Genomic DNA, 27538 nt, shown 5'->3' with positions numbered 1-27538 from the left:
GGGGTCTGTCCCATGCTGATGACACAGCCCCAGTGGGACCCCAATCTTAATCTGCCAGTCCAGGATTGAACCTCTTATTCAGGAGATACTTTTCAGTTTTTGTCATGGAACAGTAGATGAGCTCTACACCTAAAGGCCATGTCACACAGCCACCACGTACAGTATATTTTGCGCATTTTCCTCATATTAAATTTTGTTCTCTCGTGATACATATGATAAACATAATTCTTAAGTGTTTCTTGCATCTTGCATCCTGAGCAAGAGCATCCTGACCAGCTGCATCACCGTGTGGTACGGAGCCTGCACCGAGTCCTGCCGGAAGACTCTGCAGCACATTGTAAAAACAGCTGACAAGATCATCGGTGTCCCTCTCACTGGCCTCCCGGACATTTATCACTCTCGCCTCACCCGCACAGCCATCAGGATTGCAGGTGACCCATCACATCCATCCCCGAGACACTTCACCCTGCTGCCATCAGGGAGGAGACTGTAAAGTCTCCAGGCCAGACCAGCAGACTCAAGTACAGTTTCCTCCATTAAACATTAAGGAAACTCAACTCCCTCCAAGCCCTCCCCCCTCCGCCCCCTCCACTCTCTGCTACAAACTTAACTAAAAAAACTTTTCCACCTTCATCAGAACATCCTCTTCATCAAAGACTGCCATTATTGACTCATCTATTTACTATTCTTAGCACTTTTGTCACTTTAAACTTTCACTTTTACCATCTCATTGCTCTTTTGCACTATTTAGATTGCTGTTATTCTTTTTATTATAATTGTTATTTTATAAGCTGCTTGCACTATGGGGTGAGAGGAATGTAATTCTATCCGTGCTGTATGTCATGTGTATGCAGCATATTTGACAATAAAGCTGACTTTGACTTCACTTTTTTTCTTACTTTGGCATTCGTCGTTTGTCAATGTGAGCAAATGTCTGTCTAGGGTTTAACCAACGGGTCTTTACGTGAATTCGGTTTTGAGCTGCTGAAAATTTTGGGTCGATTGAAAATTACGCAGTTTGTTGTTGTTTATACGCAGTTATTACGTCAATCGGGATGGTAGCGGGAGCCAACAAATTAGTCTCAGTCGCAAATGAAACGGCTTTCAGCCTGAGAGTTTCAGTGTGGCTCTTTAGAGTGAACGACAAGAACGACTCCTATATGCGGGCTCAGCGCAAACAGGCGGCGTGGTTGTGTTTGAGCTGAGTGGGGGAGCACCCACGGGGTGGGGGGGTTATCAGAAGCACCAGGTGCAAAAAGAACTGCAGCGACACAAAAATGTAAAGTAAAGAAAATGAGTGACACCAAGTTAAGAATTTAAACCAAGAACCATTAAACCTTTATTGATAATCCATAGGAAGAGTGTAAAGTCTGCAGGAAATTTATTCCACCTTCATATTTTGTACATTTTATCTGGAAGGAATAAATAACAAATGACAAAACAACCTGGAGAGCCATTGGGAGCTGAAAGAGACAGTTCTTTTTAGTGACCCGATTAAATAAGAGCCGGATCTCTAAGAAGAGCCAGAATTCCCATCATTACAACCATTGAGAACTTCCTCTTTCGGCTTTTCCCATCAGGGGTCGCCACAGCGAACAAGTCGCATGGTAAACTTGGCAATGTTTTACGCCGGATGCCCTTCCTGACGCAACCTTCTCAAAGCAACCGGGCTTGGGACCGGCACAGAGGTAGAGAAGGGATTACAACCATTGAGAACAACGGCAAAAAAAGTAAAGGCGGAATCTTTTTTTATACAATGTAACTCAATTGAAAATATAACTACTGTACACTACTCAGAATGTTACCCATCAGTGTTCTTAGTCACAAGTTTCCCACTTTAATCTAAAGTGCAGCGATCATAAATCGATGGCAGCGATAAAACCTCCTTCAAGTTCAACGACAGAAAAAAATGATATCCAGGGAAGAGTCAGGATGAAAAAACTCCTCTGTTAAGTTAAGAGAGCTGGTAGGGAAGTCAAATGGAATAGAAACAATCCTGAGAGTTGAGTGTGATGTTCATGCAACGTCATATGCATCCTGTAATTAAAAATTACAGTGTAATTTGACTTACAAATAAAAACCCAGAAATGTTGCTTTAAAATTACAATAACATTTAATGTTTTGCACAATGACTAAAAAAAATATAAGGGAGCTGGATCATTTTGAGCAGGAGTGGGACAGAAGTGGGAGTCAGATTTCCAGGAGCGGGATGAGACAGAATTATTCTTTAAACTTTGATCTGGGAGCGGGACGGGACAGGAGTGAAAAATCCACTCCTGTGTCATCCTCTAACTCAGACTGACTTGGACCAATCACTGCCTAGTGATGCTGTCTGGCTCCAACATGATGGAATCCATATCGTGGAAAAATGCTGACTGAATTCACTTGGTTTGGTTGGAGCTGGAAGTAAACCATTGTCTATGAGTGACATCACACTTGCTATGTTCAGTTCTCTTGAACAGTGTATAAAACTACCTCAATTAATCAGTGATTGTTGCCTTTTTCCCTCTAAAGGTTTCCACAGTTAATCTTCCACTTGGTTTTTAGTATCCTTCTCACTCATAACAACCACTCCTATGTTTTCCATGAAAACGTCCATGAACTTCCTCTTTCCTCATCTAAACCACATCTCCTATATATTTATCCTGTCATTGGCTCCTCAGAAACAAAGACACAATGCAGCTCCCTCTCACCTTCTCTGTGTTTTTCTCCAGGAGCATACTATAGCAAATATTACATCTGTGGTTCTCTTTCTCTGCATGAAACCATATTGTTACTCACAAGTTCTATTCTCAGCCAACATGTTGGGAAAGAGTAACTTTATTGAGTGACTCATCAGCTTTTTTCCTCAGCAGTTCCAGAATTCTACACGTCCCCCTTAAAAAGTTGAACCAGAGCACTTCTCCATTACTCAGGCATTCTTGCACTCAAGATCTTATTAAACAGTTGAGTCAGAAACTCTACTGCCAGAGCTCTCCTTGTGACGGGAGGAATAACTCAAACCCCGGTGCACAGAGACATCAGGCTTTAAAAGATGCTTTTCAAATTTCTACTTCCATTTTTCCATCACACTCGTGGAACCTGTCAACACATTTTGATCATTGTCCTTAGCTTGTGGCCTACCTATTATTATGCGTAACAACCACAAGCTTTTCAAACAGCCTTTTTTCACCTGCTCATGATTCACAACTATTTGAATATAGAAATACACAGCAGACACACAGATTTAATCTTAATTTTCTTTTTCATATAATCTCTATCATAAGAAAAATCCAACAAGAACATGTTAAAAACACAATTTTCCTGGGAGCTGGTCTTTAAATATGCTGTTGGAGGAGAAGTGTTTAGCACTCTGCTTTGATCAACATTGAACTTTTTGTATTTTGCAGCTTTTATTGTGTGACATAAATGAACATAAATGTAAATATTTGTTCTTGGCTTAATGTATCTTAACTGCAGTAGATTTAAGAGAAACATTTCTCAGTACCGCGACCATGGTGACAAACTAATGTTTCGCATTTTCTTGAAAAATGCCTCTGTGCATCCAAAGGCCAGATGGACAGAGGCAAAGAGGGTGCAATTCCCAGAAGCCCAGTTCCCAGCCCCTTTAAAACCATGGGAAAGCCAGCCCAGTGAGCACGGGTCAGGTCAACCTTGTCTCCTCGCCTGACTGTCAGAATAACAGTACTTTCCCTTCAGCTTCCTGCGCTGTCCATCAGAGCGGGCTTCTCCGAGTTGTGACACAGAAGGGTGGAAAAGCAAATTAAATCAAACATGGGTGAGTAGCTGCAGAACAAATGCCCCGTCAGCATTTCTCAAGGAAAAGGCCTTTTTTTTCTAATGCAGGGGTGTTCACTGTAGGTTTTGGTTTGAAACTTTAAAGAAAAGAGACCCGTAACACGTTGTGTCTTCAGCTGACCAATCTAGGGGTAGCAAGACAAACACTGGCCCAATTCAGTGCCTCTTTATTAACTGGGGATGGCCTAAACCTCAGGGTCAGACACATAATGTGGCCCCTGACCCCCTGGTTAACGTCTCCCCATGATTACCATTACCCATCAGCCTCCTGCCTTCCCCCATCCAAAGACAATGCAACAATTTGTCTTTTCAATTGTCTGTCAGTCAATCTCTTCCAGGGCTTTTCAGTGGGCGTATATGGTTTCTCTTTTTCATTCATATTTATTTATTTATCTTGCTTGAAGAAGTGGGGGAAGTCTGGCCCAAGAAACAGGCAGTCTTTGTTTGGGCTGGTTTCACATGGATATAAACCACCCCCTCACTGCCACCCTGTGTCCACGGCCCTCCACTCTCGCTCCCCTTTTCCTTCTGACTTTTACCCCCCTGTGAATTTGTTTTGAGGAAACAGTTGCCTAACCAAGAGTTTTTGTTACACAACATTTCCAGACCTGTTGGCAATCAATAAAATGTTTCTGGTTATGGACCATTGTAGGGATTTTCTACTGGTCATAAAATTCTCATCTGTGTCTTCAGTTGTCCAGTTTTTCTCCAGATAAATCTAACTTTTCAAATTTAAAACATTGAGTATAATAAAACAATCTGAAACACACTTAAGCACAGCATTTAAACGAGGCATGATTCATCAAGGATATTTTCATGTTATTTTCAGTTCATGCTTCTCTTTTTTATTGCACTAGCTGAAGCAGTGCTAAATAAATGCTTTTATTGCAAAGTGGGGCAAAAAACTATTTATTCAGCCACCAGTTATGCAAGTTTTCCCACTTAAAAATATGTTAGTCCTGTAATTACCATCATAGCTCAAATATGAGAGACAAAATGAGAAGAAAATTTCCAGAAAATCACATTGTCTGATTTTCAAATAATTTATTTACAAATTATGGTGGAAAATAAGTATTTGCTCAATAACCAAAGTTCAACTCAATACTTTGTGATACACCCTTTGTTGGGAAATGACAGCGGTCAAACATTTTCTGTAAGTCTTCAGTAGGTTCTCAGAAATTGTTGCTGCAATGTTGGCCCATTCTTCCTTGCACTTTCTGGATTTTTTTTCTCATTTTGTCTCTCATTGTTGAGACATACCTATGATAAAAATTACAGACCTCTCATCTTTTTCAGTTGGAGAACTTGCACAATTGGTGGCTGACTAAATACTTTTTGCCCCACTCTATCAGGGCAAATCATGAATGATTCTTCAAAATTTGAAGCCCAAGGCAGCTGCTGGTCTTTACTGTGCTTTAAGAAATTTGGCATAAACTGTATGGGCTAAAAAGCCACGTTCACACCGCCTTCTGCAATCTACGTTCAAGAAACCACTTTCAATGAAAAGTCTTTGTAAAAGAGCATAAATGTATGGAAGCGATTGTGGAGCATAATTAAAAATAAAAGTCAAAACCAGAAATGCTTTTTCATTTTCTAAATGAAACTGCATTTTTTGACTCAAAATGAAAATGAAAAAGCAATCCTTCAAAATGCTTTTTCATTGTCTTCTTCAACACTGCTTTTTCTGTCACCTAATTAAAATGATGAAGAAAATGGTATTTGACATTTCATTTTCAAAAAGTTCTCTGGTAAATGTGTAGCAAAATTCAATTAGAAATGTCTAATTTGACAATTCAAATGAATAAACAGAAATGCTTTTTCATTTTCAAAATGTAACTGCATCAAATGACTCAAAATTAAAATGAAAAATCAATACTTTAAAATGCTTTTTCATTTTCAACTTAAAAACCGCTTATTCTGTGTCATAACTATAACGAAAATGCAAAGAGGGGATTGCATTTGCATTTTCACATCCACCGTGCGAATAATGTCGCATAATTCAATTGGACTTAGCATTTCCAGAGTGGAGGCGGGGCGATGACGGCAGTGCTATCTCCGTCTGTCCGGCTGCTAACAGACACAGACAGAGTAGGAGCAGTGTGGACAGGCATGTAGTCTTGTGTTAGCGACAGAGTAGGTGGCTTTGTGACGTTTATGCTCTCCTGATGATTGTACAGTTTCTCGGGACTTCGTAGCAGCATTTCCGCCTTATGCGGTCAGGAGTTTGGGACCACAGCCTATTTCGGAAGCCCCGCTGTCCGCAGCCGGATGCACCAGCTAGGCCTCGGATGGAGCATGGGGCCATAGTTCGAAGCTTCTCCCTTGGACTAGCTTTGTCTTCGGACGGCGCTAAACCCGGATCTTCACTGGTGTCCATGGATTACATGAAATCCTCTTCACCTTTATCCACCTTTGTCATGCTAGGGAGAACACGTCAACGTAAGGATGGGGTCATCTGGACCCCATAGGATAACACAAGGGATAAACCAGGATGAGCTTTGACCAATCAGGGACACGCATTCAGTAGTGACGTATGGATGGTGTCCCCTTTAATTCATGGATGTGGCAACTGTTTGAAAATTAATCATGTAGGTGAAATTAATAATTGCTGTTTGTGCCTGGCTGGAATTGTATGACATCAAGTTTTTCATATTTCGGTATAGAGCTGTGAAAGAAAACGTTTGGAGCAAGATTAAGGAGATTTTCACCGCTTCAACATTTCACACCAAGTCTTTTACAACTGTAGGTGATGGGCATGTGCTAATTAACAGTAGGAAAAGAAAAAGAAGAAGGAGCCCCTCCCTGCTCGTCCAGAGTAAAGACAGTGGGATAAATGCACGTTCATTAATCCAAGTTTAGTGCATTCTTGAACACAAGCCTGATGTACATAGTTAAAGCAAAAAAGTCGCTATGAGCCCTTCAGGAGCTGATCCATGTTTCGCATCAATAAGCAGTCACATCACACAATCACTTGTTTCCCATAGATGGCTCAGCATTCCAGCGCAATGCAATAAAAGCCAAAGGAACGAGAACACATTTCAGTCTTCAACTCGGTGATGTCACATGGTTTTGGAGGGATAAACACAATCAGTCTTCCAGACAACTCGGTTTGCGCAACTCGCTCTTTGTGATTGTCTGTGGGTTTTTTTTATGGAGCTTATAATTACAACAGTGTCAGAAGGGAGATCTGTACAAAGACTGTGGTTTTCTTTGATCAGTCGAATTTGTCTCCTCGGAAAAGACTAACAGTTTGTGCAAGTGGTTGAAGTTAGTGGAAGCAAAAACAGAGCTTGGAGAAGCTTTGACTACATTTTGAGTGTTGCCTCTGAGCTGTCCTTCACTCCTGATGAATAACTAATGAGTGGTTAAAACATTAGGATATTGAGGGTAAACTGAGGCCGACTTAAACGGAACCTCTGCCAGCAGAGATTCCCCAGTGGCCAATGTATTCCCGCTGGTTGATTTAAGCTTCAGTGACAAGACAAGACAGCCACAGCAGAAAACAAATCCCCTTTGCCAGGATGTGTAAAAACAAACCTTTTCACTTTTTCTAGCAACCATTGTCCTACAAAAACACAGTTGATGAAAAATGATTCCAGTGAGATTTTCAGACAAGAAAAAGTCGTCAAAGATTGTTTGCTGTTTTACTGGCAGACTTTTTGTAAAACATCTGTGTTTTTGATCCATTTTCCAGGCTGTGTGTTGATCCAATGCGATTTGCGGAGTTTGCCAGTGTCGTGAGTGGAAATGTTTTCCACTTCCTGCTCCTGTTTTGTTTTATTTCTTTAGTCTGCTGGAGCATTTTTCATTTTGGAGGGTTTATTCTTTGGAGATGTCACCTTCAATTTATCCTCCAATCAATGCCAGTGTTTAAAAGTCTGTCGTAAACTCCTTACCTATGTTTATTAAGTCATAACGCTATTAGACTCATAAATTGTTAAAGTGTGATTTTTAAAACTCTATAGATTTTACTTTTACAGTCATTCATATCCCAGAAACATTGAGACTGGGATTTTTTTATTCGCCTGTAGTGAATGTTTCTGTCTTTCACTCTCTTTTTCCTCTTTCTGGTGCGGACAAGGTAGTAATTGCCATTAACTTGGTGCTTTTACCTTCAAGGCTTTACAGATCCCACTCACCTCAAGCTACAATTACGTGTAGAACTGCCACTGTGCGATGGGGAGGCATTGGTAGAATGCCGCCGCCCGATTTTTTTTAAATACAGTTTTTGGCGCGGTCATATATGCAGACGGCGGCAGACCAGTGGCAGTCCATGATCAATTTTTAAACGGCACTTCCGAAAATTAAAAATGAAACTACCCAGACGTCACTACCAAAGCCGAGCCCCTGATTGGTCAAAGTCTGACCTGGTTTAACTTTCAACCTGCATTTCAACTTGCCTAGGGATGCGTGAACGCAACCATTTTGAATGCGGAAGCCCAGAAATATGCATTTTTGTGCATTAACATAGACTTTTCATTGAAAGTAGTCACTTAAACGTGCTATGCTGTGACCGGTGTAAACGTTAGCATAAAACTACAATATAGAGTTTCTTATAAACATGCGTTTTCCTAAAAGACATTAGTGGAAGCCTAATTTTTTGATCTCATGGGTTTGCAAGTTTTTATCAATTTCCAGATCACGGATTTTTGCGGCAACAAAAAATTCAGTTAAGGGAAACAGGTTAACATGTTAATGCCATCTAACAGCATTATTTCTCACGTTACAGAAAGGCCACAGAAGTTTGTGACAGGGTAAAGGCCTGTTCACACCGGGACGAATTTCGCCGGTGATTTTCGCCGACGTTTAACGCCTCGTGACTAAACAAAGGGCACCAATGAGAGTGTGCACACCGACGCGAAAAAACGCCACGCGCTAAAGCGTCAAAAAAAAAACCCGCCTCGGGTTCGTTTTTTTTTTTCGACGCGTCGCGTCGAAATCTATTCGACCAATGAGAATGGCGCTTTTGCACACGTGTCTGGAGCTAAGTTACAGTAAAACACAACTTGGGGGCGCTCAAACACAAAACTGCCTTGCTGAGCACACATACCAGCGAAGAAGATAGACGCCAAGTAGCGTCTACACAGCAGCGAAGAAATAATGACAGACATTCTAAAATATCCCCTTACCAAGTACCAGTTGGAGCTACTGGTGCTTGAAATATTCATGTTTTCTTTTTATGATTCTGACTAGCGCGTAAATACTTGCTCTCTTCTTCTGAGTGAAAAGCGACTTTAAGGATCGTAAAGTTGCGCAGCGCCACCTTGTGTACAGGAGTATTTCTGTTTACATTAAGCGCCATCTAATGTCAGGGAATGAAATTGCATGTTCGCTCGGCTCACCGTCAGCGAAAATCGCCTGGGTGTGAACACAAAAAACGTGGCGAAAAACGCTGGCGAATATTCGTCCCGGTGTGTACGGGCCTTAACACTAATTTGTGAAACACAGGGCTGGCAATATTGTCAAAGTAAGATTTTGGGATTCCAGGGCTTTCACTTGAGGAAATAGCACTCAACACAGTTACACAGCTGTGTTAGACTAATGCCTGGAGAATGATTTAAACAGCTTTGACCACAAAATATGAAGAAAGTTTGGCTTTTAAGACCTGTAGAAGTCTGGGTTTTTCTCAGTTCTTCACTCTCTTTGATTGAAACTGAGTAGCAAAGAGCTTCTTTGCAGAGCACAGTGAATCACAGGATGACACTTTAAATCAGTACTTTTAACCACACCACTTTTGTCTTTGTATTTAATGTCTCGAGCTCGGCATGCTGACGAAAAATAAAATGTTGGCTGTTTTAGTGAAGGAACATTTCCATGGCTGATGCTGTGCAGGAATGTCTCGATATACAGACTTATACTTGTCATAATGTGGAAAGACATGTGCACATGTCCAAATAAACAGTAGGGTTGTGTTTTTGATGGTATAAAACTGTCTTAACTAAGAGGTATGATTAATGTGTCTCAGACTGCTGACTGAAATATGAGGTAATCCGACGCGCAGATCCCAGCCCAAGCATGCCCAGCACCGTGATCAGAAATTTTCAATGGAATTCTGCCCACTTGGTGTTAGATTTTGCCCCACAAAGTAGGATTTGCAGTTATTATTTTGACATTAGAAGCAAATTATTTCATACCCATTTCAGTTTTTCGTGTTCTCGTGTGTGTGAGGATTTATGTGACTTTTTTTCTAACATAGCTGAGCTCTAGATGATGCTTTACCCAGGGGATACATCTGTTCAAAACACATAAAAGACGACCTAAACAGGATACTAAACAGCCAATAAATATTTAGAGCCATGCTAGCTTCTCTTTAAATCCTGAGAGAAGTTGGTAAACTTGGATGGGTGTTGTTAACCAAATCTTACGAGTTAGTTATGTAGAGTTGAAGTAATGATCTCATGTCATTAATGTAATTATTTAAGGGAGCATTAAAGATCCCTGAGTCTTAGAGCAGCTGGATGGCTGAGTTGGCTGCGTGGACTGGCACATGAGTCTGGGTCTCGGTGTGCAGGCCGCTAGCCGGATAAAATACACGTGTCAGGAAGGGTATTTAGCATAAAAATCTCTGCCAAACCACCTGTGCAAATCAACCAGTGAGAGCTGATTCACTGTGGCGACCCCTGAAGGGAAAAGGTGAACGGCAACATTACCGGTACATATCCCTGAGTGGTACATGTAACTTATGTGTGACCAAACCATTAAATACGGTGGCCGAGAGGTATAAAACATATTTACATTTAAGATAAAACAGCAACAAATCCCAGTGCAAATACACAAAATCTGAAACACAACAACAAGTCACAGAATAAATGACTGAGTCCTAAAACACAACAGCAATCACGAAACACAACAGCAAACCAAGAAACCAATCACAGAGTCCTGAAACACAACAGCAATCACGAAACACAACAGCAAACCAAGAAACAAATCACAGAGTCCTGAGACGCAATGGCAATCAAGAAACACAACAGCAAATCACAAAACACAACAGCAATCACGAAACACAACAGCAAACTAAGAAACAAATTACAGAGTCCTGAAACAGAACAGCAATCACGAAACACAACAGCAATCATGAAACACAACAGCAATCACGAAACACAACAGCAATCATGAAACACAACAGCAATCCCGAAACACAACAGCAAACTAAGAAACAAATTACAGAGTCCTGAAACACAACAGCAAACCACGAAACACAACAGCAAATCACGGAACACAACAGCAAACCAAAAAACACAACAGCAAACCACGAAACACAACAGCAAATCACGGAACACAACAGCAAACCAAAAACACAACAGCAAATCATGAAACACAACAGCAAATCACAGAACACATTACCAAATACCAAATCACAAAAAGCAATCCCGCTAATGATCAAATCCTAAAAAAAACAACGAAAATGGAGACATGGCTTCTAACAGAAAGGAACATAACATAAAACCAATCGTTCATGATTTTTTTAAAGTGACTTATTACTGTTTTCTTTATGTGGACATTAAAAATACATAGAACAGTCCAAAAGCATTTTTTTTTAAATAGTATCACAACAATAGAAATTACAACAATGTTTAGCATGGAAAAAGTTTTTGCGTCTTTTCCGGTATTAAGGTATTTCTGTTAAACAGCTGGCCGACAAGTGCAAAACCGACTGTAGAAGATGGAGACAAAATTAACAAAAGCAAGCAGCTGCGTTAATTTTGCTTTTTGGAAACACTGCTTGAATGTTTCTCAAGCACTCTGCAACAGACTAGGAGGCTGTCCAGGGTGTACCCACCCTTGGCCAGACAACAGCTGATTAGGCTGCAGAATTATCGTGAGACCACACAGGAAAAAGCTAGTCTAGAAAATGAATGAAAATTGAGAAAATTAAGCCAAGTGTGAAAGGCTTAATAATGACCTGTGCCGCCTTGAAACAAGAAATCCAATAATGGTTTGGAAAGCCAGATTACCTTTACAGAACTTGTGTGATTTCATTTAAATAGTTTCATATTTCAACAAAGTGTTGGACAGTAAACACTTCAGTGCTGCAAATGCGATTTTTGACCTTTAACACTTTCCAGTTGCTGGGTCTACAGTGTTGGTCCTTATCTTTAGTTGTAGAGGTGTCATCCCAAATTTGACAGTCTGTAATTAAACTGTATTTGAGACACGCCTTAGCCAAGTGAAAAAAAAAAGTATTCTTTTATTTCAATTCATATACTTAAAGCTTTGGGACTTTGGAGGTTAGATTGAAGCATGGTTCCCCACATGTACTGTGCAGGTATGAACCTCTTGGCCTTTGACTGGGGATGAGCATTTAAATTTTGTGCGACTTTTTTGACAAACACATCTAGAAAATCATACGTGGATATCAGGCCAGTACCACTGGATTGGCAAACCGCAGCGGTTACAGACAGAAGGGGCTCTGAGAGTATGACATGGATGACCAGCTGGTGAGGGCTGGTTGATCCTCATACCAACAGAGCAGGAGGTTGGTAGGTGATAAGCCAAACTCATTTCCATTTCCTGCTGGACTCCACCCATTCTGGGCATGTTTGGGTTGCAGCTGGTTGTTAACTTTTGGGGACAGAACATTAAAACTGAAAGCCACATTGCAAAGAATGGCTTTGGGAGCCATAAAGTGAAATCTTTTAAAATTATTTTTATTTTAACAATATTTTTATGTGGTGACAAAGCCTTTTAATTAAAAAAAGGCTTCAATTTGCATCCCTTGCAGAGCTTTTTCCTTGGATGAGTGATCCAGCTGTAGTTTCTCTGTCTATAAATAGCAGAATGGGACAGAGTTTGCCATCTCAGAGCTGTTTTTGTTTCCACAAGAGAACCACTTCTTCAATAGCACTTGGGGTAGTAGTAAATCCATTGTCATGAGCTGTTAACCAACTTGAGTTGTAAATGACAGGCCCAAATGGGGCTCATTAGAGGTACTCCCCACAGTGGCCCTTCAAGAAGATAGGAGAATCAACGGTCTGTTCTCCTTTTGCCTGGAGGAAAAGAAGCAAAGTCTGAAAGATATAGCTGGACGCCATAGCCTCTTTCATTTATGAACTTTTTTTTTCTTCCTTAACCTTCAGTAGTCCCTGAACTCACCGGTGAGTTTGTCAACCACATCAGCTATTTACAATGACGCAGCAAAGAAACCGACCCCCCCATTGGCATTGTTTTCATGCAGATTATGACATGGAAGTTTCAAAACACTTTTAGCTTTGACGTTTTTTGTTAAAAACAAACACAAGTGGGATGACACAGAATAGTGATATGCCTTGGAATAAATCTGGGGACCTTAATATATAATTCAATTGAGCTTCGCCTGTTTTTTATATTACTTTGACTTTGTCTTTGCTTTGTTTGTGGATTTATACATCTTGGATCTTTTAATAAGAAATATAAAAACTTTTGATCTCATTTATTGTGAGTATTGTAATTAAAACAATGGCATAATTTAACAGTCAGAATTGAGATTTTTAGACAGTTCATTGTGGAATTATTTTGTAATATAAACAAAAATATATCCATAAAAAAAGAAGTTGCAGTTCTACTAAAAAGTTGTATATTAAGCTTTGCCAGTACTTTTTTTGTTTTCTTTAAAAGCTTGTAAATTTGGAATCAAAGCATTGGATTTAGAAATTATTTTGTAAATGTGCAAAGTAAAAAGCATAGTACATCAGAATTATTTTATTTGAAGTATACTTGAGTATAAATGCAAGTATAGCAAGTATGCTATACCATCTACGTGGTGTGTAGGACGAATATCAACTGAATACTTCTTTAAACTACATCGTAACATTTTAAGTTAACAATATATACTCTAGATATTTAATAAGTACATTTCTAGTATACTGGCTTTTTGTTTTTAGAATAGACTAAGTATACTTGTATTACACTTAAATAAACTACCTTTTGCATAGGGTGGTGTTGTATACTAAGATGAGTTTTGCAAAAAAGTGTAAGCCTACTGAAAAAAAAAAATGAAAAAAAAACATTATCAGCAACATGTGTTTATATTTAACATTTTCTTTTAACAGTTTTCTTTTTCCCTCCTGTAGGGTCAACACTTAAGTAATTGATCAATAATTTCTCCCTGTGGAGACGGAAAATACTTTGTTTCATGCAAAAATATTAGTTTTGATTCTTAATTAATTTATGTTATGTTAGAGAAAGGGTTTTACCATATTGTGTATTTATTATTTTTTAAGATTTACAGATAGTAAATATAGTTTTTATTCTTATTTTGTTAATATTATTTACTAAACAACTTATAAAATAGTGTATTAACATATATTTATATTTATATATTTTTTAAACGTATTAACAATGTTGTTTCTTTAGTTAGTAATTCAGAGTAATTTACCAAAATTATAGCACAAACCTTAAAATAAATAAAGAAAGAAAAAATAAAAAGAAAGAAAAGGAAAGGAATAAAAACGTCTTTTCCAGGATAGCCAAAGGCGGAACCTTTGATAAACAACAGTTTCCCACCGGAACTCGGGTTTTGCAGTACATTGCACAAACCCCTTTAGCAGGAAACTAATAGAATTGATACACCATGGCAGAGGTAAGATATGGGTTTGCTTTGGACATATTTACTCTGTATTTTACGTTTATGAACTTAGTAATCTAAAATAGAGGAACTGTTGTGGCTTTTATCAGTTATATTTGATATAGTAGTCCTGGATTAAAAACTAATCGTCATAACAAACCAGGTAACATACTTGTTTACTGATCAGCAATTTAAGTAATGGTTACGAGGAATGCCTTTGGCTGTAACTTTTATTGGGAAAAAAACCAAATCATTTTCATAATGTGTCCCAGGGAATCTAAGTATTGTTTATGTAACAAACAAGGTGCCGAGTAAACAAGAACTGGGGCAGGCGGAGTAAAGTAAACAAGCTAATGTGTGGTTAGCTCATTTTCTGCCGGGCGGTCTATTTGTTTTATCTGTTGATAAAACCTCTTCTTTTGGTAACTATGATAAGCGTAACGTGGAATTCAAATGAGCTGACTCTTGTTGCTCTGTTTTTAGACAGCAGAGACTAAATCGTTTTTTTTCCGACGCTTTCCCTGAAGTCCAGCGGAGGTTTTTTGTCGACAATTTTGAGCATTTCCGGTTTACTTTATTTACTTTGCTTTTATTTTGGTCGGTGCCCAAAAAAAGGTTAATCAAACATGGATAATAATAATAATAATAATAATAATAATAATAATAATAATAGTAATAATAATAATAATAATAATAATAATAATAAATAATTAGGTTACTTAAATAAATCCTAAAATCTCTTGATTTTTGGCTTACAAAGAATTTTTTTTAACAACTTTATTGCACATTATGCCATTTAACAAGAAAGTACTTTTAGGTATGCAATAAAAAAAACACAACAGCATATATCAAATACACATCTGTAACATACAGAGGAACAAGAATAGAAATAGAAATAAGCCAGGGGGTTAAACTCTATGAAAAAATACTGAATCTATCACATACAGACAATGTTCTGATTGCTTTTTGCTTATCTGAATTTCGAATACTGTTGATATATTGACCTAAATAACAAAGGAATACACTGAAACAGGGTTTTCTACCAGAAAATTAACATTTATGGATATGGAATTTAGCCAAAATGAGTAAAAGATTTAAAAGTAAACCAGAGTCCTTTTGCATATGTTTTGATATTAGACCCAACAAGACATCTTTCCAGAACAAGACAAAACAAGAATCAATTTTATCATTAATAAAATCACACAACTTCTGCCAAAACACCTTCACTTTGGGACAATACCAGAAAAGATGAATAACTGTTTCAGGGGGAATTACAACCAAAACTACAAAATGTCTCAATGTTTAACTTAAATCTATTTTGAATAAACATTTACAAAGAATTGTTCTTACCCCCCAAAGTAATTGTACCATCATCACTTTTTACGTGTAACATTTCATTTGATTTTTTCCCCACAAAATGTCTTTTTAAACATTGAAATTTTCAGCTGCTGAAAACCATCTGCACTTTTCGTAAAGATCTGCCCATATTTTTCTGCTCTACTGCTGGCGTATACTTGTATAGCGCTTTTCTACCTACAAGGCCCAAAGCGCTTTACAGTCACAGTCCCATTCACCCAGTCACACACACATTCACACACTGGTGGTGGCTCCGCTGCCGAACACTGGCGCCAACCTCCCACCAGAGGCAAGGTGGGGTTCTGATACTCAAACGTGTTTCACCTGTAGCTGAGTTTTGTCATCTTGGAAGGAGGACATCACTAAAGAAACTTCCAAGAATAAAGGAATTGTTTGCGTACTGTTACACAGCTACTTGAATGTCTAAAAAACTACTTTCGATCCCTGAATTTGAGGTTTGATAGTGGGACACAGGTGCTATTTCTAGGGTTGCAGAACAAATGTTTCCAATGTTTTGCTATGAGTACTGGTAAAATTACCTGTTGGGGCTTAAAAATGGAACATGACTTTTCAGTTCAGTGAAAAAATATCAAAAAGCTCACAGTCTTGTTTATTTCCTTTCCTGTCTTTACTTTAAGTATATATTTGAGATATAATTTCTTGGTGTTTATCAGACTCAAGTTAAAACATATTGTCTGAAAAAAAAATTAACTGAATACCAACAATGAAGCAGGATTTGATAATTAACGTGTTCTGATGTATTCTTTGTTTTTTTTTTAAGAACACTTCAACACAACCTTGATCTGGAATTCCTTATTTTTAACATAACAGAACTGTGTCAAGTGTCTTTATAGCTGTTTGTATGCTCTCTGTCTATGATGAAAGTTGATAGAAACATGGCATTCAATGGCCAATCATTACACAATTGTTTGCTACCTCTAATAGGTCACAAGTGGGGTTTCAGACCGGCAACAGTAACTTGTGGAGGACAATCAAATATATAAATAAATGTCTCTACTTTTTAATACCTGGTTCTTCCTGATCAAAGTTAAAGGAAGCAGCTGGGATTGCAGCTGCAGAGCGAGGAAAGATTTGAAATTCATTTATAGAGCCACAATTACATAAACCACCATAGATTCTTACATGTAGGGTTGTCTTTAACCAACCTGTCGTAGATGTTTTTGGGCTCCAAGGACTAACCATTTATTACAAACTCCACACCAAAACTCCTGTTCTTTACCAACCTCCACTGTTCAACCTTTTTAGCCCTTTATTTTAAGAGGTTTTTGTTTACGATCGTGCAGATTTACATGTTTTTATGGAAGATATGTTTGTCATAAATGGGCTCCATGTTGTTTTGCTCTCTCTTGATACTTATAGCTTGTCTTTTGAACATATAACTGTGGCATTCCTGGACAACATTAGACAGGACTGAAAAATTCCAGTCTGTGCTTCCTACATCTAATTATTGTAGGGATCACCACTCAGTGTTCATAAATAAACAGTTCAGATCATTTTTCCTCTTCCCCCTGAAAAGTTGAACAATTCACATTTTTTTATTATTGGACACTAGGATCTTCAATGATGTCAGATGTGTCATGGTCTTGTACTAATTTGTTGGCCCTTTTTTTTCTGCAGACACACAGTTTGCAGGACTTGAGACATCAGGCGGCCGTTATAGCCAAAGTCTTCATTCAGAGAGATTACACCAATGGGACGTTGTGTCAGTTCCAAACCAAGTTCCCTTCAGAGCTGGAGACCAAGGTAGGAAGGAAGACCTTCTGGTCAACTGTCAATAAAAACTAAATATGACTTCTAATTTCAGTTACAGCTTCACATATTACTTTTTAAGTTTTTAACTCTTTATGTTTGTGTGTTTTGGCATGTACCTGTCTCCTAGGAGACATGTTCTTCTATTTTAACGTGGAAGATGTCTACTTCCAAACATTTTTCCTCAATGTTTTATTTAACATTATACAAAAGTTTGAAACATTTCTAATATTTGAACCTGATCTATATGCAAGCATGTTTAATATAAAAGGTATTGTAAAAATAGTTTATGAGGCATTTAACACCAGAGTTTTAGCTCTCATTCTTTCGACTGCCGTAACCCTTCAACCGTTTAGCAATTAGCGTTACGCCAGTGGATTGTAAAGAGGAGAAAAGCTGCTTTGCGCTGATATGCAACACTTTACAGCAGTGAAGTCTTTATGCAAGCAACGTAAATCAGCTCATTTGGACCCGGAGGAAAGTGGATTTGCGCAAATCCGATACAGAAATAGTTTTTTTTTCCCCACGTCAGATTCAGCTGATTTACCGTGATCATAAATCGGTGGGATATTTATGATATGTCAAAGAGCAAGGGCGTTTGAAAAAAGAATTTTCAGCAGTCTCTTCAATGTCCGCATTGAGCTTGAGGGCTGTGTGAAGTGTGGAAATGGACAACAGACAGACATAAGCTGGGTTGTTAAGGAGAAGGAGCAGGGTGATGACATGGAACAGCCTCTATGCAATGTATCACAGATCAGCTATTTAACAGGACTTTCCAGCCAGTCACTCGGAGGTTCCATTGACTTTTTTTTTCTCTGACCTTAGTCTGCTGTCTCTTTTTTCAATATTCATTGTGTTTAGTGACTGGTACAACTTAGCCAACCTTTTCTTCATCATAAAAAGTATTTACCACCATGGAGCGCCGTAGCTTCATCTAGTTTTGATAGAAATCTTTATCCGTCTGTTTCAGACAAGAAGTTCAACTCTGAGTCACAGCCTCTAAAATGAAAAATTAAAGGTTCTTGATGGCAGGTGCCAGAAAGCCTGAGACCATTGATGAATTGGATCTTTTGTTGCATTCCTTTGGAATAAAGGAGCAGAACGTTGGAGGACTTTCAGAGGCTCATGAGGTTCCTGGCTGACAACACACATTCTCCTTGAATCATCAGACCCGTTCCAAATGCCAGCGCGGAACTACTGTTGACCTGTCAGCCGAAACAGCTCGAATCCCATCGTTGTCCGTCTTTCAGTTTGTAGCCAAAAACACTATTCTACTGATTTAAAAACAACCAGAGCACGCTACGACCTCACCTAAAGTCCATCTGTGCCATTTAAGACAAAAAAACTGATCATAGTTTCTTCCTGTATGCTTGGTTTGTGTGAGGCTCTCGCAGCGTTCCAGCAGTTATTAAGTGGAAACATTCACCGATCACATAGCCGAGCTTTCCCAATCATTTCAGGAGTTAATTCCAAATGCAGGAAGGAGGCCCAGTATTTAAATGATGAATGGCTAGTCCAAAATAAATTCCGTTCTTCATTTATCCAGCGTGCAATAGAACGCCTTAGGTGTCCTGCACACTAACTGTGGTTGAAATACACCTGGATGTGTGCTCTTTTGTTAACCATTAGCTTAATGGTGTTTCTGTTGTCTTTTTTTTTTGGTTTAGATTGACAAACAGCAGTTTGAAGAGACCGTGAGGACGCTAAACAACCTTTATGCAGAAGCAGAGAAGCTGGGCAGCCAGTCGTATGTTGAAGGGTGTCTGGCGTGTCTCACAGCTTATACCATCTTTCTGTGCATGGAAACACACTACGAAAAGGTGGGTTAGCATTTCTCCTGCTTTGGCTTCGAGTAAGTCATCTTTATTCTGTCTAGATTGAAAATAAACAAAGAACACATGAAAACTTTTGAGTCTCTTTTGAAAAGATTCTTTAGTTTAAATTGACACGTTTCTGGTATTCTTTATTTCAGCCTTAGATTGAAGTGTTACAAATATTTTTTCATGCGATGATGATTTTAATGACTTTCTTTTGACCACAATGATTGTCAATGAAATATGTAACATGACGTTAAAATACGGTTTTCCCTGTTTCTTTATCGCAGGGGTTGCGTTCTAAAAATAACCCGTGGTGGGAAAATCAGCAAAGTAGGACTGAGGATCGTTACCTAGGTGTCTATCTGAATCGAGTATTAAATCAAAACCAACGATTGAACCACAATTCTTTATACTTAACATAAATATAACTGAATGTTTTCTATATGGATGTTTTTTTTATTGGATTTATGAAAACTGAAATTATATGCATTTAAGTTTTTTACCCTTATTTATAACAAGATTGGAATCAACAAAAAATTAATGGTAATTATAAATAATATCAAACTAAAGTTTTTTGTCAACCTCCTGCTTAACTTCAGCAGTAAACAAAACCTAAATATTACTGTTGCTTTGTTTCATTTAACAAGATCGATGACAAGAAGAAAATATATAAAAACACAGCAACACCAAATGAAAATGACTCTGTAGAAACTTGAGATGAAGATTTTCGTAAAATTCCGAAATTCATAATCAAAGTTTATTTTATTTTTCTTGTTTTGTTATTCATATCTTTTTTTTTAAATTAATGTAAAGCAAAGTTGCTTTATTCAGAACTTAGTAAACTAAACTCCAGTCTTTATTTTTTTTCATCTACGAAAAGCACTAAATACTTTTATTCATCTAAAAACAAGAAGCTTCACCAAAGTTTGACTTTGAGATCTATTTTCTTCCAGTATCAGTTTTGTGTTTTGTTTGTTTGGTTTATGTTAAATCCAACATCATCTTCATTTTACAGCACCAACTACATTGCCTGAAGTTTATTTCCACTACACTCCCATTAGATTGATAAAGATTGCGAAGGATCAATCATTGCAATCATTTGTACTCGTATTTTCAGGAACAGATCACAGATATCCGAGTGTTTGAATACTCTTTACAGCCTAAAGGCCTGTTCACACCGGGACGAATTTCGCCCGTGATTTTCGCCGATGTTTAACGCCTCGTGACTAAACAAAGGGCACCAATGTGAGTGTGCACACCGACCCGAAAAAACACCACGCGTCAAAGCGTCACTTTTTAAAAAATGCCTCGGGTTCATTTTTTTGGTTTGACGCGTCACGTCGAAATCTATATGACCAATGAGAATGGCGCTTTTGCACACGTGTCTGGAGCTTCTGAAGTTACAGTAAAACACAACTTGGGGTCGCTCAAATACAAAACTGCCTTGCTGAGCCCACATACCAGCGAAGAAGAAAGACGCCAAGTATCGTCTACACTGCCACGAGGAAATAATGACGGACATTTTAAAATATCCCCGAACCAAGCACCAGCTGGAGCATATGGTGCTTGAAATATTCATGTTTTCTTTGTATGATTCTGACAAGCGCGTAAATACTTGCTCTCTTCTTCTGAGGGAAAAGCGACTTTAAGAAGCGTAAAGTTGCGCAGCACCACCTTGTGTACAGGAGTATTTCTGTTTTATATTATGCGCCATCTAATGTCAGGGAATGAAATTGCATGTTCGCTCGGCTCATCGTCAGCGAAAATTGCCTGGGTGTGAACACAAAAAACGTGGCGAAAAACGCTGGCGAATAACGGCTGGCGAATATTCGTCCCGGTGTGTAAGGGCCTTTAGTTTGAAGGCTGTAAAACTCCTCACTACACGCTTTCTACACTTTACTCACAAAGACAATGACATTTTCCCACTTTTCTCTCTCGTTGAAGCTCTGAGTTCTAACATTTGTAGAAAAGTCAGTCCAGTTTTATTATCAAAGATCTGATCGTGATTGAAGGTTTCTGTCAATTTATCAAATCAAAGGCGAGAAACATTCTTGCAGCCAGACCTGACAATTTACCTTTAATCCTGTAGATCTGTTTTGTAATAGAAATATGTAACTATCTAATATGTCATAGAACATAGAACATTCAGACCACAGACAGAAAAATCTTTATACTTTTAACTTTGTGGTCTGTTCTTTTTTGGAAACGGATTCCAAAAGCAATTGTGACAGAGCTCATTTAGACAACAGAGGCGTTTAGCCGATTTGAACATCTTCATAAGACGATTTAAGAGACACTTTGGCCAAATGTCCAGAAAATAACATTTTTTGGGAGAAAATCAACAACAGAGGAATCTGCTCCGTCAGACCCACAGTTACCCAATACTCGGTTAATAAAGCAGCTCAGTCAAACTTGGCAAGACATGACATTCCTGGTCCATATGCTGCAATTCCCTGAACCGTACCATCTTTCATACATCAGTGGCTCACTCACTGAATAAACCACAATATTTTTTTTTTATTTTTTTTTTTATTCTTCAGTTGTGCTGTCTTGGAAGTATAAGCAAGCAGGCTGTTTTGTTCAGTCGAACACAAAATCCAAGCTCTTCAGGAAGCAAACAGATCAAAATAGCCACTATTATTAATTCAAATGGCATCTAAAACATGTTTTGTTTACTTTCAGGTTCTAAAGAAGATTGCAAAGTATATTCAGGAGCAGAATGACAAGGTCTACGCACCGCGAGGCCTCCTCCTCACCGACCCCCTTGAACGAGGCCTGCGAGTTGTATCCTTGCCTTTGTTCAGAACAAGCGAAGCATTTCTTCTTCAGTGCTTTTCTTTCAAATGCAAAGTCCATGCAGAAACTAACATCCTTACAAGAAAAACCCAACTGGATTGATTAGGACGAATGCCAATGTCTGAATGTTTGAGGCAACTTTACCTTATTAAACCAAACATATGATCAACGAAGCAGGGTTCTTGAACCAGACCAAGGATCTAATAGTTGTGGTGATTGGAAACCTTTTTCCCCTCCATTTACCACTGTATGAATGGAGAAAGCAGCCTGCAGGAAACATGATGCTATGAGGGGGAAACTATAAAAGAACGAGATAAAAGTTGCATATAATCCATAGCATCTGCATAAAATCAGCGGGTACACCGTTGGCTGTCCAAGCATGTGTGGGGTGACTCAACATACCAGTAAATCTCAACTGGGTGGTAATTGGAGATTAAGGATGGAGAGAAAAAAACAAAATATAAGTAAAATTGTTCACAGCTGGGCTTTGTTCCCCCTCCTGCCTATGATTTTTATAGGACTGACAGCGATCTGGAATATTTCTGCAACACTGTCTGGCTGCTGGGCTCACTTTGGCTCAAAAGCATTCGGAGACTGACAGGAATATTTCACCTATAGACTAATTTTTAGTATTTGAGCCAAAAAATGGGGGATTGTTTGTTATTTTCTCAGGATATGTCTGTTTTACTTTTGGGACCCCACATTTGTTTTAACCAGGGTAGCCAAAATATTAAAAGCTTCGCTTAAAAATGTTCTGTAGTTTAAATCCACCTCTCACTCTGGCTAAATAAACAAATGATCCATTTTCTTAAAAACTTTCTTTCCTCCCTGAAAGCCATAGTTGCTGTTCTCATAGCCATCACAGCACTTAGTGATGCCAGAGCTCCAACGAAAAAGAGCATTGGCTTAGGAGGAGAGTGTTCTACATATCCAACCCGTGGGTTAAGACTGGTACTGGTCTGTGGGACACTTGGTACTGTTTTATTTTGGGAAAACAACTGGGTTCTCGCTACCACATCCAACTCAGTCTCGATGCAAGTCGCTCGGTCACGTGTTGAAAATCCATCCACTACTTCCTTAAAGTGGCTGCACCCCAAAAAAAAAACAGCTAGCAAAGTTAACAAAAAACAAACATGTGGAAAGTTGCTGAAAAACATTCAGTAAGGAAACAGAAGAACAGACTTCAGCTTCAAATGAAAGGATTCTGCATTTAACAGACAAAAACCAAGAGTCAAAACCTGTAATCGAAATATGGATTTACTGTTTTTTTTATGGAGGATGAAGATAAACTTTACCCACAAAATTATTAAGAAAATAAAAAACAGACACCGACTTCAGCCCTGTATAGCCCAGTCTGTGAAAATACTGGGATATTTGATCGGTCTTTGGCCTGAAAAAGGTTGAAAGTCACTGCTTGTGATATACAGTAGATATGTAAGGGATAATGCCTGATGGGTACTTCCATGAAGTCCGTTCATTTTTAATAATGGACACCTCATCAGGCATTATCCCACTTATAACATGGTCGCTTACGAAAGAAATGTGTATTCAATCAATTAATAGTACTTTAATCATGTTTTTTATTGTGTGTATAAATAGCTTTACCACTCAAAGCGAACTATTTGATACGTGGTGCGATGCTTTGTGATGGTAACAACCTCGTTAAAGGAAAGACACATGCTGATTGTCATGATACGTTTAAAAAGCATCAGTTCTGAGAGAAAGTTTACCTCTTACCTCTCGTTTTTGTCTAGATGATGAAGCAAACTTTTTTTTTTTAAAGAAGCAAAGTCTAAATAGTTCAGTTCCTCCTCGTGTCTCATCTCCTCCTCCTTGAATTATTTTCTCTCTTTCTCCTCTGCAGCATCCAAGTCTTCAAAACGATCAAATTAACCAAACAGGTTAAAGGAAACTTTTAAATCACTTGTCTTTTCCATTGTCTTGCTGTTGTAATAAACTATAGAATAAGGTATGACAACTTGTGTTTTTTTGTTGTTCTTTTTCTTTTCTTTTATATACTAATGGTTCTAATACCAACTGGGGTTTAGGGCAGCGCAGTGATGTAGCTTTTTGACCGGAAATGATCTTTTAGATGTGGTAGATCACTTTTTAATCCACACCCTGCAGCCAATCAGAATCGAGTATTTAGCCGGACCGTGGCATAATTGTTAAATATGTGTTACTTGTGTTTGTATTTTGCTTAGTGCCATAGATCTTTTTGTTTCTCCTTTCCATTTTCTTATTTGATCAAAATAAAAGAATTAAGAATGAAAATCCTTGTTTAAAAAAACAAGTTTCAAAATGACTTTGTAACAAAAAACTAGAGCAATGCTGAAACACTACGGGGCGTTCTGTTGCAGTTTCACTTAAAATAACATTACTCTTATTTTTCTATGTAAGATCTGAAGGAGGAGCTCAGAGTTTTCTGCTAATCCATTCATTTGGACATTTGTTTGTAGATGTACATTTGTTTTAAAAGGAAAAAGGGATGATTCATTTTTTTCCCTCGCTAAATGTTAACCTTTTCCTTGACCCTTTTCCTCAAGATTGAGATCACCATCTTTGAAGACAGGAGTCTGACTCAATAAAAGTGGATGGTGAGTCTCATGGTGCTACAAATCAAAAGCTGATGCTTTACTCATCAGTTTAAGGGTTTTCTTACTGGAAAACTTTGGCCCATGCTCAAAATGGCTTAGTTCATCACTTTTGGTCGTGGTCATTTGGCGTTTTAACAATTAAAAATATGTTTCACAGCCTTTTTTTAACACTTGAACGCCAATAATTGTTTTATAGCTTTTAAAGGGCCTATACCATGTAAAATCAACTTTTTAAGCTTTTAAATAAGAGAAGATAAGATATTCTTTATTGATCCCGCATTGGGGAAATTCAATTGGTACAGCAGATCAGTGCTTCAATTCAATTCAATAGTATTTGTATTGCCCAAATTCACAACAGTTGTCTCAATGGGCTTTCGTATAGGTAATTGAAAAAGTTAAACATAAAATCAAAAGGATCATGAATACATAGAATTCAATAGTAAAATACTAAATTGAACTAACAAACTGACTAAGCTATACTGGCATCCCTGCCCTTAGACCCCCTTCGCGGTAAAAAAAAACTCCTAAAAAAACGGATTCCGGAAAAACCGAAGAAACCTCAGGGGTGCCCACATGAAGGAGGGATTCTCCCCCAGGACGGACAGGCAATTTACCAGAACTCATAGAGAAGAATTAACTTATCTAACGCTACAACTACACATTTAAAGTCCAGCAGACGAGCTTCATCCAGATGGAGATGGGGGGACGGTTGGGGGCGCTGAGACGAGCCGTAGACAGGATCAACAGCCAGGTGTCAGAGCAGGAGCAGAGACGAGGTACACGGTCAGGAACAGAGCAGAGACGAGCCAGCGGCAGGATCCACAGCCAGGTGTAGGAGCAGCAGCAGAGACGAGCCAGAGACGAGGTACACGGTCAGGCACAGGAGCAGGAACAGCCCCTTCCAGGAAGAGGCTGCGCTGCTAGCCCCGCTCCCTTTCTAACACATATACACCCACTTTCTCCATGGAACTAACAGTGATTGGCAAAATGCTTCCTTTTATATGCACAATATGCACATCCATCTTCGCAAAATTTTGTGATGTTGTTTGTTTTCGTGGGTGAAATGCAAACACGCTGCCGAAGCTGAGTCTCGGTTGACGTCTAAAATTGGCGGTACCAACAAAGACAGAAAAGCTGTGCCTCAGAGATTGAGTAGTTTTGCTTCCAAGTAAGAAAAATAACAGCAAAAAGAACTCATATTTCATTTAAAAATTGTTCTTTCTGCTCTTTTCAATTACTTTACTGTCGCATTCCTAAACATCTTTTTCTCCAATTTCTGGATGTTTGTGATGTTAGCTTTAAAAATGTTTGCACTTTTGTGTTGACTTGTTGGGATTCATTTGCATTTTTCCCCCCAAAAGTTTGTGTTTTAGAGTTTTTGAATTCATGCAGATGATAGATGGAGCTGAGATTTTTTATTTATTACAGCACATAAAACAGAACCAATGGCAGTTATTATTCAATCGAAAACAGATCTAAAAGTGAGGATAGAGTTATGATCTTAACAAAACCACCAACAAAGGGCCTTTAAATTGTGTTCAATCATGTCTTTCCATGTTCTCAGGATTTCAAACACAGCTTAAACAGTACATACTTAAGAGATGAAAAACTTTTTTCTGTCTTAGTGGTTAGATTAAGTGCGGAAAACAACTGTAACAAAGTTGACATTAATGATATTGTCATTCTTTTTTTTTTTTTTTTTAGATATTTTCAAAATTGCACACAGACAGAGTTGTTGATGTTTAATGGACTCGTAACTTTCAATTTCACCTTCATGTTTGCCTTCCAATGTAAATATAAAAACTTCTTTGTACTCCTAATGCTCCGTTTATAATAAATGCAGAGTTTATCTCACAGTTTAGTAAAAGACTAAAGAAAAACTGACTTCCCATTTGCCTAAAGCCATAGACCCAACTTCCCCTACAGGTGGAGGCGGGCTGTCTGCAGACAGAAAAGGAGCAAACCTGGATGAGGCATGGGGGTGGCCCACATGAAATATCAAGGTCATAGACCGCTCAATGAGCCAGTAGAGCCAAGCATTCTGTGGGCAACACTTATACAACACAAAATTAGACAGGGTGAAACGCGGGCACATCGTTCATGTTTCTTTTTCGTTTTAACCCCCCCATAAATCCTGCACACTGCACAAGAGACCAGTAAATGTTCAAGTGATGGTATGGGCTCCTTACTTGACTGTTAAAAATCAGGAAAATATACAATCAGTCTAATATAGTTTGCGTGGACATCCTAAAGGTGTCCTACCGGCACTTACAAATCACCTGGACACCCTGTCCCTGCAGTATTTGTGCACAATCAGTAAGGAGCCAGTGCACACACCTCATTAATGACTAGAGTAAGGGCACCATATGAAAGCATCCCCCAAACACCTTGAGTGTCACATACAACCGTTACAGTTGTATGACTAAGGCATAACTCAATGTGTTTGTGAGAGTTTGTGTAAACGGAAATCTGCCTATTTTTTCACCATCAGTATTTCATTGCCTTTTTAAAAAGAAATGTTGACTTCCTAGTCTTTTTAGGAGATGAGGTAAAATATTATCAATGAACTATAATATGAAATTGATTGTGTGACCATCCTTCTGGACAGACTGCTGTCTGTCATTCTACAGTAAAAGTCTAGAGGAGTTTCCCACTTTTTCTTGAGTGAAAACCAGTTCACTTTAAGTTGAGACCTTGTGGCTCTTAGAGACTGCAAAATATTTGTGACTTGGTCAAAGATTGGTACCGTAATATTAATGATTCACAAAACAGATGTAATAAAATTGAAAAATGCCTTACCAGAAGACATCTGGAGAAGCAAGTTGAGTTTGAAAAGAAGTTGACCACAGATTTGTAAAATA

General features: G+C 38.5%; 1 protein-coding gene across 5 annotated transcripts in view; it reads left to right on the top strand.

Annotated features, from left to right (window-relative positions):
* The first annotated feature begins 14256 nt into the window (after nt 1–14256).
* LOC101164159 (golgin subfamily A member 7) overlaps nt 14257–27538 on the top strand; it is a 31552-nt gene continuing 18270 nt past the window's right edge. For 4 of the 5 annotated variants that reach the window (XM_011479578.4, XM_011479577.4, XM_020706235.3 and 1 more), the window contains exons 1-5: nt 14257–14356; nt 17336–17461; nt 19135–19287; nt 21967–22068; nt 24627–24677. In XM_011479578.4, the coding sequence (XP_011477880.1) occupies nt 14348–14356; nt 17336–17461; nt 19135–19287; nt 21967–22068; nt 24627–24668 (432 nt within the window). In that variant the 5' untranslated portion in view covers nt 14257–14347 and the 3' untranslated portion in view covers nt 24669–24677. Of the gene's footprint in view, nt 14357–17335; nt 17462–19134; nt 19288–21966; nt 22069–24626; nt 24678–25345; nt 25543–27538 lie in introns of all 5 variants that reach the window. The other variant, XR_013658082.1, reaches the window with a different exon arrangement.

This window comes from Oryzias latipes, chromosome 9, assembly GCF_053564925.1.
Source record: "Oryzias latipes strain Hd-rR chromosome 9, Olatipes_Hd-rR_3.1".
Classification (NCBI taxonomy): Eukaryota; Metazoa; Chordata; class Actinopteri; order Beloniformes; family Adrianichthyidae; genus Oryzias; species Oryzias latipes.
This window is presented reverse-complemented; position numbering and strand designations above follow the sequence as displayed.